The sequence below is a fragment of the Lepisma saccharinum genome, chromosome 28 (assembly GCF_977018435.1).
Source record: "Lepisma saccharinum chromosome 28, izLepSacc3.1, whole genome shotgun sequence".
Taxonomy (NCBI): domain Eukaryota; kingdom Metazoa; phylum Arthropoda; class Insecta; order Zygentoma; family Lepismatidae; genus Lepisma; species Lepisma saccharinum.
This window is the reverse complement of record NC_139256.1, coordinates 11,215,576-11,231,048: the sequence shown is the minus strand read 5'-3', so window position 1 is coordinate 11,231,048 and position 15,473 is coordinate 11,215,576. Positions and strand designations below refer to the sequence as shown.

At 38.5% G+C, this 15,473-nt stretch overlaps 1 protein-coding gene across 3 annotated transcripts in view; it reads left to right on the top strand.

Annotated features, from left to right (window-relative positions):
* LOC145980984 (uncharacterized) overlaps positions 1-15,473 on the top strand; it is a 78,265-nt gene that overhangs the window by 39,440 nt on the left and 23,352 nt on the right. For 2 of the 3 annotated variants that reach the window (XM_083114076.1, XM_083114074.1), the window contains exons 2-4: positions 10,131-10,260; positions 12,830-12,941; positions 14,056-14,246. In XM_083114076.1, the coding sequence (XP_082970202.1) occupies positions 10,135-10,260; positions 12,830-12,941; positions 14,056-14,246 (429 nt within the window). In that variant the 5' untranslated portion in view covers positions 10,131-10,134. Of the gene's footprint in view, positions 1-6,403; positions 6,509-10,130; positions 10,261-12,829; positions 12,942-14,055; positions 14,247-15,473 lie in introns of those variants that run through there. The other variant, XM_083114075.1, reaches the window with a different exon arrangement.

The window sequence follows — 15,473 nt, the reverse complement described above, 5'->3', positions numbered from 1 at the left end:
TCGAGTTGGAGCTGTGTTTATAGTGCAAAGACGTGATCTCTCTTTTTATATCTTAATAATTTGAGATGTCGGTAGTTCACACAGTATCAAAGTACATTAATATGATACTTTGCAAACCTTTTGGTTCATCATGTGTTACGGATACGACCCTCACATAAGATTGATTGATTTGGTGTTTTAAGTCCACTTTATCCACAGTAGGGCTAATCTGGACTGAACCTACAGTTTAAAGTGGGATTCGAACCACTATGTACCTTCACCGGGTATCGTACCCTGGACTTCTTTATTACATGATTACAAGGCGACGACGGTACCACTACGCCATCGGGGAGGCTTCCTCACATAAGAACATTCTTTCTCACATGGAAACTTTTTAAATGAAATGCTTGAGGGAGTTATTGAACTAAACATCTTGCTGACGAAACAGATGAATGAAAATGTATTGAGCAATTGGAATTACATAATTAGATAAGCAAATCACGATTTATATGTACTGACGGTGCTCTTTCACTGACAGGAAATTAAACGCAATAATTATTATTATGTAGAAATGTTCGAAATGAGCCTTACAGAAAAAATCACCTAAAATACGAAACTAAGCATTCTTTATCATAGAGCTGTTTATCGTTTGTTTGCAAGGTCAACAAAACGTATTGTGTGCAAAGACGAACTTATCAATTTCTGCCATTAAAATTATTCCACTTTTATGCTTTGATGCTGCCAATGTCGAGCAACTCAGATAAAAAATAAGGAAATGACGTCAAATGCACCAGTTCCGAGCTCTCGCATCAAACCTCCAACCAGAGATACAATCATTCTAATTAGGATCCCAGTAAGAGAATTCATAGTTCAACTCTCAATTTATATTGTAATTTTGCACATGGTCAGAAGAAAGTTTTATTTATTTATTGAGAAAAATTCCAGATACAGCACATGGCTATTTTACGCTGAAATTGTCAACAATGAAAAGAAAAGCAAAATAACACAAAAATATTAACAAAAGTAAGTCAAGGTGGCACTATTACTGTATATTATTTACAAGCATTTTTTTCTGATGGAAGACCGAAAGGCATGCTGAGTATTGGATATGTCAACACTTGATGGAAGGTGTGGGAAGTCTGCAGAAGAGGGATATTTTTGAATTTCCAGTCTAGGTTTGTCTGTGTAAAATAGGTTTGTGTTACATGTTGTGCGCACTCGAAAGTGGAATTCCTGAGGGAGTGTGTTGCATCGGATTTTGCCATTGACAATTTTGTGTAGATAATTGAAGTCATTCAGCAAACGGCGCTGAGAGTGAGTCTGTTAGTTTAAAAAGGAAAGGAGTTGCGGTGTTGAAAATTGCTTAATGAGGCAACTCTGTAACGAACTATAGCCAGGAGAAAGTGGAAGGCTGAATCGATTCTAAAGACGTGAGGGGGACTTGCCATGGATCACACTGAAGAGCAATATTCTATTATTGGGGAAATGAATGACTTGAAGTAAAAAGGCGAGAGCTGAGATGTCAATAATTTCTGTGAAATGATGCAGTAAACCTTGAGAGATGCACAGCCTTTTTTGATACTTTGCAACTTTACTGTTTACTTGTTATATCTGTAGTCTCAGAAAAAATAATAGTTTGAAGCTAAAATACGAAGGAAACTATGCCAGTTAGAGAATTAAGATATGCTATCGAATTGAGGATGATAAAGATTCTTCAAGAAAATCCTCAGGACGGAAACCTTGTACGAGGGTAAGTCGTTAAATGGGTCACAAAATGATGTGGGATAGTTGAAAATATTAGTGAATAGTTTCTTGAGGTGTCATTAGGTGGCAGTACAATCGAACGTGATGCTGTTGAGTTAGCAGACGCACGCATGGGCAGCTCAGTTTAAAAATGGCGACTAAACTCGAGTAGATGATCCGAGCTGACAGGCGAGGGACGACAAACAGCATACTATAATCGCAGTAGGGTGGTTCAGCCTACACATATGCATTATCGTTTCACGTTTGAATTTCCGGAACGTCCGCGCACGGTGGATGATGAAGATTATGAACCTGAGGTGCGACTGTAGCTGGGACAGCAGCCCAAAGACTTTTATGCAGCAGGTTTTGGGACTGATAAAGCAATGGGTAAAAACTGTTTTCAAGTCAGTCTCACTTAGTATTTTTTTTTTTTTAATAAACTTTTATGCCCTGCTTAGTGACTTACCTATGTATTTTCGCCACTGTGAAAATGCAAAACATTTTTTAATTCTCCCATGTTTGTAGCCCCCCATTTTTCCCCTATCCTCCATTCCACTTGTCGTCGAGGTCAGGCAAACACTATACAAGGATTGATATCCAAGTGCTTCACAGTTGGATAATTCTCTTTGTGCGTTCTCGACCTCGAGAAGAAAGTTTTCCTCATTCTTGCCTGCGTAAAAAAGTAGCCAAAGTTGATCAATATTGTTGTCTGAAATATGGTGTTTCGCGGATCAAATCTTCTTCCCTTGCTCGTGGCAATGAGTGTGTGTCGTCAGTTTGAGGAACGCCGAGCCAACGGGAGATGTTCTTGTTACAGGTCGCCATGGCAACCGAGGAGAGAGGAGCCTAGACCTTGCATGCGGAGAGCCCGAGCAATGAAAGTGGGTATTAATGCCCTCACGTACGGCTGGTCGCAAGGTATCATCTTCTCTCGAGTTATGTAAGCGGTGAATTTTTGCTCTCGGTGACGAGCCGTTGTCGCATCATGGCCTGTAATACATTCATGTGTGTTCGTGAGGAATGAGTGATATGATTTCAGCTGGAAGAATTTTCTCCCACATAGAATAAACAACAAGTTTGGCTGGCGAAGTTTGTCCATTTTATACTCATGTCGTGACTCTACCAATAGTTTCAGTTGGATTCCAAAAGCTGTACAAGGTGCCTTCCGGACCCAACCCGTAACCCCTTCAATACATATGTACAGGGTGAGTCATAGATGTTGCTACACTTTTGAAGTAAGTGTAGTGTGTTACTGTACAATGTAGAGGGAAATGGTGAGTGGTATATTAAACTTAATACGTTCTATTATCATTTCAAATAAGAGTCAAGCGCCCGAGCTTACGTCATTAGCCAAGATGGCGCTGGACATGCATCAGCAATTGCATACCAGAATGATCGTCAGACGGCGGGACGTAATTTTAATCTAACATTGTTGCCGTCGACTGTAGGGAAAACGACTGCTTACATCAAATTGCCCATAGCTGTGCGCACGGTCATTCTGGTATGCAATTGCTGATGCATGTCCAGCGCCATCTTGGCTAATGACGTAAGCTCGGGCGCGTGACTCTTATCTGAAATGATAAAATGAAGTTTCAAGTTTAATATACCATTCATCATTTCCCTCTACATTGTATAGTAACACAGCACCATTTACTTCAAACGTGTAGCCATATTTATGACTCACCCTGTAGATGAGATATCCCCTTTCTGATTCAATTCTGGTTGTTACGTCGCTATTCTACCGTCTCAGCCATGGCCACTTTTTCCATACGTGCACTATATGCGCTATACAGTATGTGTTTAACCAGCCCCATTGATTTGTACCTTTTTAGGAACCCAGTTTCGCAACATGTTGGCAGCTGGGTGTGCCTCTCACCCGTCCCTGAGTGGTGATGCCTGTTATGTTCCTTTAGCGGTGTCCGAGGCTCCACGTTGTCTAGTAGTCTCAACAGGTAGACCTGCTTTGATGCCGCGAATCAAGAGTTCAAAACGGAACATTTTATTACCTCAGAAGTATTATTTTAAGGCTTTTAAGAAAATAGGTGGAAATCGATAATTCTCTTTCGACAGAGAATTATTGTACTTATCAATCTTGTATTGAGGTGTTGTGGTAGAAGGGAGAGAATTTCGTGCACGTTATCAAGTTGTGCTGCAGTATAGGAAATTGGCGTGACTAAGATTGCGTTTGTGGTAGTGACGGAAGTGTTGGAGAAAAGCGGCAGGTTGATTGGGGACGAGATCAATTTCCTTGTTTTCAAGGACAGCTTGTCAACATTCAGTCTTATCTATACACTGCAATCTGGTCTTCGCTATACCGAAACCCAGGTTCGAGTCCTTGCATTGGCATGTTGTTTCTTTGTGAATGATCTGTCGTCACTATTTTCTTCGTCACCAGTCATCCTGGTGGAGGTACCTTGCACAGTGGTTCGGATTCCACTGACTCGCAGTGACATCTTCCCCGATGGCGTAGTAACGCCGTCGCCTTGTGATCAAGGGGTCCCGGGTTCGATACCTGGTGGAGGCACATCGCACAATGGTGCCCACTTTAAACTGTAGGCCCAGTCCCGATTAGCCTATTCGTGCATAAAGTGCACTTAAAATATCAATTCAATTCACTCAGCCCGCAGTTTACACGATTAAACGTGAATGGACATCACTGTGGGCCGTGTTGCCACATTCATCTTTGCTCCGTTGAATAAAAATCTGAATAAAATCTGTTTCGCAATTTGAATTAACAATGATAATGGATTTTAAAGTAGATACAAAAAGCTTCAAAGTAAGACCAATATTATATTTGAAGGACTACCCAATACTATGAAAAAGTTGTTTCGCAAAATTGATATATATATATTTTTTTTACAAATTTTAAAAATCTGAAAATTAAAAATTGCGTTTAAAACCTTCCTGCCTGCACCGTATTAAAATTTCATCACGATCAGACCATCCGTTTTGTATTTATAGAATTTCAAAGAGATCGATCGTTTGCAAAACTAAGAAACGGCACTTTTTGTGTTCTGACGGCGATAAAAATAGAAAGCACACTCGAAAAAAATAATTGTTAACATAGATTAAGGCAGAATTGAATAAGCTAAATTTTGATGAAACTCGTTTTTATGTAGGTCTACTGGTTAATTTTTAATTGGAGTCCAAACTCGAGTATCCATAATTTTTAACCCGACAGTAGTAATCCTCGCCGTCGCGATAAGCTAAAGGTGACTGAAAAGCGAAGCAAAAAAGTAAGAACCAAGTCATTGTTGTCACATGGAAGCATTTTCCCTGATATCCAAAGCGTCGCGGCAAACACCTGACGAAAGTAAGTATTCTTTGTGATAAATGTGTTCTGTGCATTATTATCAGTGGAGAAAGCGCCTGCTACAAGGTCGTACGGAAGGCGATAAGCGTTTGCAGTAAGCGAGGTGAAAATCTTAGGACATTGTTGGTAATCTTCTTGATCAGAATAGTACGGATAATTGCGTGTGTACCGAAGATGTAACTTGGGGCACTTGTACCCCCGAGATATCTCTAGAAATTTCATTTAATTCGAATGGTGAATTGTAGTGATATTTTAATTAATATTGTCTTCTGTGATTTACGGCTGTTAACTACCATGTCCAATAAAATAACGACAGACCGTTTTCCTCAGAGACAGAATCATATTTACTGTTTCGGGACATGTAGGACGAGATTGGGAAGAAAAAAATTGACTTGCGGGACTGGAAAAAAATCGCTATTTCCCGAGTAAGTCTTGAAATTTTCGGGACAATCGTTGAAAATATCGCATTATACACGCTATTTACCCTTAAAGTTAATGTTTTTGCACTTCTGCTGTTCATTTCAAGAAATTTCAGAAAACATCAAGAATTAAACACTTCTAAATACGATTATTTGGAATTTCTCGAATGTTTAGAATTCCAAAAGTCGCGAAATCATTTCCCGAAGTCGGGATTTGACTGTAACAATTCAGGCTTCGTTATTTTGAGGTACTTTTTTTCCCCCACAATACTCTTCGACGTGTAAAGGAGAACAATTTAAGTGGTATCTGATATCTGGGCATCGTAAACAAAGTACAGAAACACAAAGGACTACGGTATAATTAACAATCTACAGATGTTTGTGGAAAAGAAGGCGGGCGAATCCAGTTTCTATTTAAATAGCGGACTCAAATAATAATAATAATAATAAGTGACTAATTGGCAGGATGTGTAAGTACTCCCCCCCTCGAGGAAAAAATCCTGCGGCCGCCCTTGACGCAGTCCCCGAAATAAGATCGAAAATCCGTCACTGCTTTCGCTTTTGACATTTTAAGCGCCCTTGTGCCGTGATATGACCGCGATTGAAGTTTTGTGTTCGCAGTGCGGGGTTTAAGGTCTCCGTTAAGTATTTGGGCGTTACCGGGCTAGCCGTTACCATAACGACGTATGTTTACCTGTTAACAGCGTCACGCTATCTGAACACCCAAGAATAGAATCGGGAGGCTTTGCTTATAAAAAGAAGAAACTTTTTTTTTCCAAGTTGCCCGCCTCGTGGACGTTTTGCATCGAACGAGCGAGTGGCACAAGGAGCAGATCGACTATGTACGATTTCATACCTGGTTTCGCATTGACTGTCTTCCCAGCCTGCTTGAATGAAAGTCGCGTCAAAGCATGTGATCTTTAGGTGTGTCTGTTTTGGAGCGGGCATCAATGATTTACCGCGCATATTGTTTAGCTTCTCGAGGACCACGTGTTGCTACAACTCCTATATTGTTGCCGAATGTTGAGAATAGTGATGACATCTGATGATCTGAGTAAGGAAAAAGCGTTGTTTTTTCGTCAGTTTCAGTGCCATTGTATGAAGGCTACAATTTGTAGCTGTACATTAAACTTTCTTCTCATTTTTGTTGAAATTGAACGTCGTCTTTAGCAGTGGCGGCGATTAGGGGACGAGGGGGCAGTTGCCCCCTGCTTTTTGCTACTTTTGCTCTCGCACTATGCTAAACTTTTATGTATAAAGGGAAAGAAAATTGTTATTGCCCCCCAGTTTTGGCACTTTGCCCCCCTAGTTTTGGAACCCAATCGGCGCCACAGGTCTTTAGTGTAATTGAGTGAGGGTTAGGCTTATCTGATGCCGTCAATCTTTCCGGACATCTGGGAGGATTTATTTTTTAAAAATCGCAAATTACCTACATTTTTAGTATCTCAAAATTTGGCGTAGAAAAATACGGCATGAGTTTACAATACCGGACCACTCTCCAATTTCTATAAAATTTCGCCTACTTACTAATTTCGGTGTCCTGATGACGTATCTGTAGTTCATATTTGGCGGTCACTTGTTAAAATTGTACATTTATGTGTACAACTTGTAAAATAACCTTGCGATTTACCACGGTGATTGTCCATACACAGCAATTCGGAACCATCTTTCTTTCGCAATTAATTAGCTAATGGTCTTCCTTTACGCACAACAATCTTGTTGACGACCGACGAGGAATGCCTACGAGGTTAGGTTAGGCCTGTTAGGTTAGGTTCCATTAGCATAAATACAAAGAAAAATTAATATTTTGGCTAAGAGAACTATACCTTATATTGCCTGTTGCTTTCTTCGTGTTGGGAAAATGGCGTCTTCCGTGGAGCTATTGTTCTTATGGTAGGGTTACGTTACGTTAAGAAAACATAGTTTATTTCATTTTTTTCTCGATTTCCATACTTGACCGCCAATTATTACATGCAGATTCGTGATTAGGAGTTCACAATTAGTGAGTAGGCGAAATTTCATAGAAATTGGAGAGTGGTCTGGTATTGTAAACTCGTTCCAAAAATACTTCTTTCTGTTAAGGAAACTTATTTCTCAGCCACAGCCTAGTGTATTGGAAAAGGCATTTTTTTATATCATAAAAGGTCATACCAAGGGCTGTGATTAATTATGCTTATGATTTAAAAAATAATTTTTGAACTGAAAAGTTGTCATCTTTACATTATTTGATAACATTTCCTAGTAATATAAAATAAAGGTAACAGTTCGTTATATCGGAGACACATTAAAATCGGATATTTTGCATGGTTCGTACTTACCAATTGTGTATTGCGGAACATAATTCAAGGTGCCGTTATGCTTTTTACACAAAAGCAAATACAATTTTTCACATAGAGAGTAGTTTTTGTTATTCCTTTTTTGCTTCCGTAACACAATATGACTGGCAGAGGTTGACGCGTTGTAGGTATGCAGTGTTTCCAACCTTCTTCACCAAAAAATACATACTATCGTCTTCGTCACATGTGCAAATTTTACATTATGCACGGGTAGCTGACAGATAGCCCCACGAACCATTCACAGATACACCCACAAACCATTTCCAATAAGGTTAGGTTAGGCAAGCATAGTTAAAAAAAGGGGGGGTTGGAAACATTGACAGGGAGTTGCATCATCAAACATATGCATATTGTAAACTTACGTCGATGAGATATTTCTCTTGAAAAATACATGATTTCCTGGTCAAATAGATTCCACGATGAAAGAAAATACCTTGACAAACGTTGGAGACCTTGGAGAAACTCATTTCCGTAAGTAGTTTGTTCTGTAAAAATTAAGAAATGTGTCTCCGATATAATGAACTGTTACCAAAATAAATGTATATGTAATATGTATAAAAATCATGGTCTTACCAGTCTTGTGTCTTCACTAAACATTAATACTTTCTCGTAACTAATTCTAATGTGTTTGATAATTTTAAGTTCATTTAGAGCTTTTTTCCAAGCTGCAACATGATTACAGAATCTCTTGGCACTTTTGTTACTTGTCACATTTTGTCCTTGTTGTTTTCTGCTTATCGCAAAATGTTAGAAAACATGTTTCGCACCTTTCTTTGACCATATTGAATCTGTGCTCTCATCAAAGACTATTCACAAACATACTATATAAATATAAAATGTAAGTATCTTGCTGAGGTGTGGTAGAAATGAAATTTGAATTTAAAATTTTGGGTGCATCAACACTTAGGCTATTTTGCACCCATCACTTTATATGCGGTCCAGCTCCTTACCATAAATACAATAACATAACTGTAATGTCATATAACTAAAACATTAAAATATTCTGACTTTGGTTAAAAGCTGAGGCTGTAATGTGGCACTCAGCACAATGAGGACAAGACACGGGACAACACATACACACACAGTCCTACGAAGATTATACTGGCCGCAGGTCCAGATGCTAGAGCCTCGTTAGTCTGCAAAATGCAGTCCAGGGTGTACTATGTGGAAGTGAGGTTGACAATTGGGTATAGTATGTTGAAGGTCACCCCTTACATCTCCATGGTAGGAATGGAAAACTGCCCTTATCTCCTTAGAAAAAGAAATGATTTTTATAAAAGTCAAAGTTTCCCATGCATATTGCACCATTCCATGAAAGCACATTTAGTGAAAGTGGGGATAGGGTGAGAAACATGCATACGTGGGGTGTAATAATTATGTTAGTTATTTATCAAAATATAAAGGCCTCGTGGGTATAGTTCGTCATGTCTTGTAACAGCGACCCTGCATCTATGATAATGTGCCATCGAAACTGAAGAATACTATACCGTGTTTGTTACAACCTGTCCCAGTTCCCGTGCTAGCTGATGGCTGGCTTTTCTCGGTGCTGGGGAAAGTCAAAGCCAGGCAGCCAATTAAAATACGCAACGTGGCAACAGCGTCTACGTAAGTGCCTCTCTTCTGGCTTCCATTCGCTCCTTGCTGTCCAGCATACGATTTTTTTATCGTTTCTCATTGGCACCGAAACTGTCGAGCGATCCCTAGTGCGGGAAACGGGACAGGTTCTAACAAACGTTATATAGCAACTTTCTACGTTTTTACTTTATTTAACACAACAACGACATGTTTGGATATTTCAAACGAACAGCCAATGGCATACATGGGCGACTGGAGAATTTTTTCCAGAGAGGCAAGAACAACAGTCCCACTTCAGTACCTCACATTCGGTACACATGTTTTCGGGTGAACGTAGGTTTTGATAAAGAGCTGCGGAAGAAAATTAAGGGCTGCAAAAGCACCCCTTTGCACCCTCCTGGTGCTGCTACTGCCTCACACATTTTCAATCTTGGCCATTTTGGAGATGTGATCAGCACCATGCCCAGGCTGGCCTTACTTCCCTCAGGATTGCCCTCGGCTATCGATTTATTTGATGCTGGGTGAACCCCAGAGCCACTTTATTCAGGGACAAAGCTGGAAAATTTCTGACTTGATCAGCTGGGAATCGAACCCAGGTTTCCCATGTGACAGTCAAACATCCTACCAACTAGACTGCAGTGGCTGTGATATTTAGAAAAGTATTATAATAATAGTTTACATGAGTCACTTTCATTTTTATGAGTGTAATAGGCTACATAACATTATGCTCAAATTTTAATGCAGTTTTTTTTTTCGTTAATACAGGTGAATGATGGCTCCAGAGCGGCCCGGCCCAGAGGATGAGCCGGGAGCAAAAGTATTGCAGCCTGGTTCAGTGACAATACCTGTAATACAACAAGTCTTTTCTTTACCTAACGGAATAATACAAGTAAAGGTATGAACAATTTGATATTTCTGTGCAAGCCATTGGCATTGGATATATTGTTTGCACTTTATTCTTGCATTTTGTTCAGTTGTGATCCAGGTATTAGTGTTATTATATTCTCATGGTGACATGTTGGTTGTTGTTGTTATCCAGAAAAATACTGTGTAAATGTCCTATAAAACAGTCTGTAGAAATTTGATATTTGTACAACCTGGAGAAATTTAGCTTTGTTTGTAGGCTCGTGGAAAACTCGCACTGAAGTACAATTTCGTGTCACATGTTAAAATTTGATATTTTACTTTTGTTGGGGTGTCTACCAGTAAGGGTAATATTATGGGAATTTTGGAAGAAAAGAAAACATTCAATGGACATGCACAGCCAACAGACAAGAGTCAACAAGTGGTATGTGCATTTTGATGTGAAAGGTTGCATTTATTTCTGAAAGTTTGCTTCCAAGTGTATTGTAAGCTTATTATTTATTGTTTGGTTACCTCATAGAACAGCTGAAATCGTAGTAGCTGATGATATGACTGTTATTTAGAGTTAATAGAATGAGAGGTGCTAAAATAGCATGATAGCATGCTTTCTGGGAGTGGCCTTTCGGTCTAAAGCATTGGGCTCAGGCTATGAGTCGTGTACTTGTTTGAGTCTCCTGGGGAAGCCTAACAACTTTTCTCATGAGATTTCAGCCAGTGTATGGTACCGTTGGCCACTCGTCATCGTGAGGGAATTTGGGAGCTGCGAATGAGTAGCATAACCTGTCCATGGAAACCTATAACCAGTTCTCGAAAAATTTTCTCCAAAGCTAGGCGCCAGCTCTGAAAATCAGGCACCAAGAAACCACCTACTACCAGTTGTGCATACTACAGACTACAGAGTGTTTCAAAAGTCTCACAACCCAAATTTTGAAAATGTATATCATGAAAACCGTAAGAGATATTTACACCTGGTTTTCTGCACTTAACTGATCATGTAGGCTATCACTGGGTTAATAAATTTACGTTAGTATTTATCCAAATAAAAGCAATTACATTATTTGAAAAAAACATTGTTAATTTGCTGAAAACATCTGAGAATTGATTTTCAACAATAAATACCAACTCTTAACAATTTGTGGGATCATTTGTTGGTGTTGTGACTAGTCGTAAAATAGTTGCTTTGTGAGGTACAGCAGAAGCAGGGTATTTTTCTTTGAAAACTTCTTGCACATGAGTGTACGAATTAGTAGTATCATAAAATACTCTTCAGCAAAGCACGCGCTGCTCCAATGTATATGCCATGCTGAATCAATTAAAATAAACAGGCAAAGAATTCAGGATAACCGGGGGAAGTCTAGGATTCTCTCAAGAGTTCAATTTCGTTACAAAATCTTGATTTATTACTTTTCATGTAAATGTATGGCCAATACATGTTGCGTGCATCTGTTGACAATATTTCAACCTGCTAGTGTTGCCATCTATTGAGATATGTTCCAAAAATGAAACTTTTTCACAAATTCGTCAGTCAAAAATCCATCAAATGTTGCACATGACCAATATTGGTCATAAATTGACATGGCATCAGACATCTAATTATGACCCTTCGATAATTTCTTGCATATTTTTCTCTCAGAAGGGCATTTCTGGAAAAATGTTAACGCTGCCTTCTGCCAGTTATTAGTTTATCTAATTTTCTGTGTGGCGTAAACTGATAATTTTTTATTATTGGAAATATATCAATGGATAAGGCTTTATAATGCAGAAAACCTGGTGTAAATATCTCTTACGGTTTTCATGATATACATTTTCAAAATTTGGGTTGTGAGACTTTTGACACATTATGTATAAGAAGCTGAGCATCACGGTATTCAAAACATCGCTAAATCATTTGAGAAAGCAGGAAATGGGGGACAAAAAGTAAGAAATTGTTACTGATTCTATGGAATGTTAGAATCTTCAAAACTTCGTACATATTACAGCAAAAGATCACAGTCGCCAGGCTGAAATTTTTAATCGCCATGGCAACCTGGTGACCGGGATTTTTTGAGCCCTGCCTATAACAATGACTGGGTGTTTGTCATGCTGACCACTCTTCACTCTGTAACTGGTTGGATGATTGATTATCCACCTCCGCCAAGGCGTGTTGGAGTGAGGCCAGCAGAATTAAATTATTTTCTTGTTTTAAATCCACTCTATGCTCTGAACAGGGTTGGACCTACAGTATAAAGTTAGAACTGAACCAATAGATCCACTGGGGATCAAACCTGCCTCGTATATTACAAGGTGATTGCATTACCACTGTACCATTCGTTAGACCCAATGGTGTCATTGAAAAGATAGTGAAATTAATGGCGTGACCTGGTTTCTTGATTGTCTACACAATGTTATAAATGTTTCAGTTCAAATAAATTTCCACCAGCTAAACCAATGGCATTAGTCTCGGTACGATTACAGGTGGCAGTGGTAGTGGCATATTTTGGGCTAAAATGTACAGGGTTGGAGATGGTGGTTTGACTATAACTTTCTTAAGAATTATTACAGGGCATCAGTGTGTCATAAGCTATTTCAGATTGTGAATGTCTTTTTTTATTTGTTTTCAGGAAGGAGACGGTGCTGCTAATGTGTTCACAGAGGTTAGATTAGACAAGAGTCCCAGTGAGGACGATGACCTTACATCACTGACGTGGTTGCAGGATAGGAACCTTTTGAAAGGTGGGTTTAGGTCTTAGCATTGTAACACCAAGTGACTCAGACACTTGTATTATTTTTACATGTGTGAAACGGTAAGGACACTGGAAGACATACCTATTGATATACCAGCACCAAAAGACATACCTATTAAAAAAGCAATGCATGCCTGTGTTGAAATAAGAGTGAAGTTACTGAGAAAACCAAGGGGGTATGCATGAGTTGTTGGAAGCTTTACAGAGTGGCTTCATTATGTTTGTTGATGGTACTTCGAGAGCAATTTGGATGCCTGGATATCTTGATTGAGAGGTTTTTTTTTAATAAGCAAATTGCAACTTGTATTAATACAAATCCCGTTGATTTTATACATATTTATAAAGCCCTGAGGCAAGTTTTTAAGAGTTTAGCTTTTGTTTTTATGAAAGTAAATGACGCCGAAAATAAAACTGAATTCTCTCAGTCCATTTACTTTGTTAGGGTCCTTTGCAGAACAATCTATCTGGCAGATGGAAGAATATTAACAAATTAACAAATTTTTTTGTAGAGTAGTACATCCCGTAACATTTGTGACTTGCGTTTGTAGATGTATTTCGAGTCTGAGTATGTGAAATGGCAAACGTAAACAGCACTTTAAATTAAATGTATTTAAATTTTGTACCATTTAATTGAATTAGAACTTTTGGATACATTGGAATCACACAGGCCCTTTATATTGCTAATATATTTGTGTGTGTGTTGAGAGATGGTAATATGTAAAGTTGAAATAGAGAAAATATATACCGTGAAATTTTTGGAAAATTCACCTTGAAAATGGGAATTATACTTGAATTGTATCATGGTCCTAAAGTGACCACCTTGTATGAACAATATCCATCCATTGTATACTTTTTCTTTACCTATTCCAACATTATGGTCTCATTTGAGGGGGTGGTGGGTTGCTTGAGTAAGTTCTTCATAGATTTGTTGTAGTTTCAGTCCAAACCATCTGAAAGAAAATAAGTTTACTTGAAGGTGAAGAAGCATAATGTTAAAAAAAATAGGCACTGTATAATGTTCAGTTAAGATTGCATGCTCGTAAATATAAGTTGGCAGTAACAGAATGGTTTTTGTATTTGTTGGAATCTATATGTTTTTACAGGTATCAACTTACGCCCTGGAGGTGCATCTCTGTCACCACGTGGAAGGGAAGGAGACTTGGGATCACCAACTAGTGACTTTGTTGACGACAGCAGCGAACATGCAGATTCGAGTTCAAGTAGTCATTCAATAAGCCCAGTGACTACAAGTTCCGGGAAGCAACATCCTCATCATATTCCATACGACCCTCGGGTAAGATACAGGCCTTAAAATTTCCTGTTATTTTGCACACAGTTTCAAGAGAGAAATGGGGTGTAAGGTGTGAACTTCCTCGTAGTTCACCCAATTGTCAACCTCACTTCCACGTAGTACACCTTGGACTGCATTTTGCAGACAAATGAGGCTCTGGCGACTGGCCCTACGGCCAGTATAATTCTGTGTGTTGTCCTTGTGTGTGTTGAGTGCCTCTTTACAGTCTCAGCTTTTAACCAGTCAGAATATTTTAATATTTTATTTACAACATGACATTACAGTAATGTTTATTTTAGTTCTGTTAACCTAAGTCAGAATATTTTAGTCTTCCAATGTTACAGTTATGTTATTACTTACATTTTAGTTTAGGTAAGAGGCTGGACCCCGTATAAGTGACGGGTGCAAAATAGCCTAAGTGCTGACGCACCCAAAATTTCAAATTCGAGAGAGAAATGGACACTATATTAGTTCTGTACAGAGTTTCCTGTTCCAACACACTCTTGAATGTTCACATAATTCTAAATTAGTGAAAAATTTACTTGCAAATGGTCAATCTCCAGTTCTTCTTATTTCTCTTGTAGTCTACGATTGTTACAAGCATAACATACAACCGTAGACTACAAGAGAGAGAACTCTACAATGCAAGCAATGCGTACATACAAGAAAAATTATTCATCCATTTCTTCTTGCCTAGCATTTCAGATAGGCCCTTCATCAGAGAATCCCAGAAATTAAAGCCTTGAAAGTAGGGTTGTTAAAGGTTCAGGAATTCTAAATAAATTCAATTCTGGTCCAGGAGAGAAAATTGACAAACATAAATGGGTTCTGGACTGTAAACAATCTTTTTTCTTGCAAAATTTTAATTCTGTCCAGAAAACTTTTTTGTGGATCAATTTAAATATGGTCCATTAATCTTTTTTCCGGATCAGTTTAAATAGGGTCCAAGTTCTGTATTGAAATGAAAAAATATGCAACTGGGACCGAATTTAAATTGTGCAAGAAATAAGGTTCTGATTCTGTTATGGATTTCAATAGAACCCATTAGAATTTACGGGTTCCTGGATCATGTTCATGTTATCTTTCTAGAGTTAAAGTATATTTTATTGTGCTGTTTATTTGTTTTCTGTGGTGCTTACCAAAAATGTTGCCAGCACGTGCCATAAGAACTTTTTTATTTTTACAAAAATATAATTTGGTTTATGGACTTATATGAAAATAATATGCCAG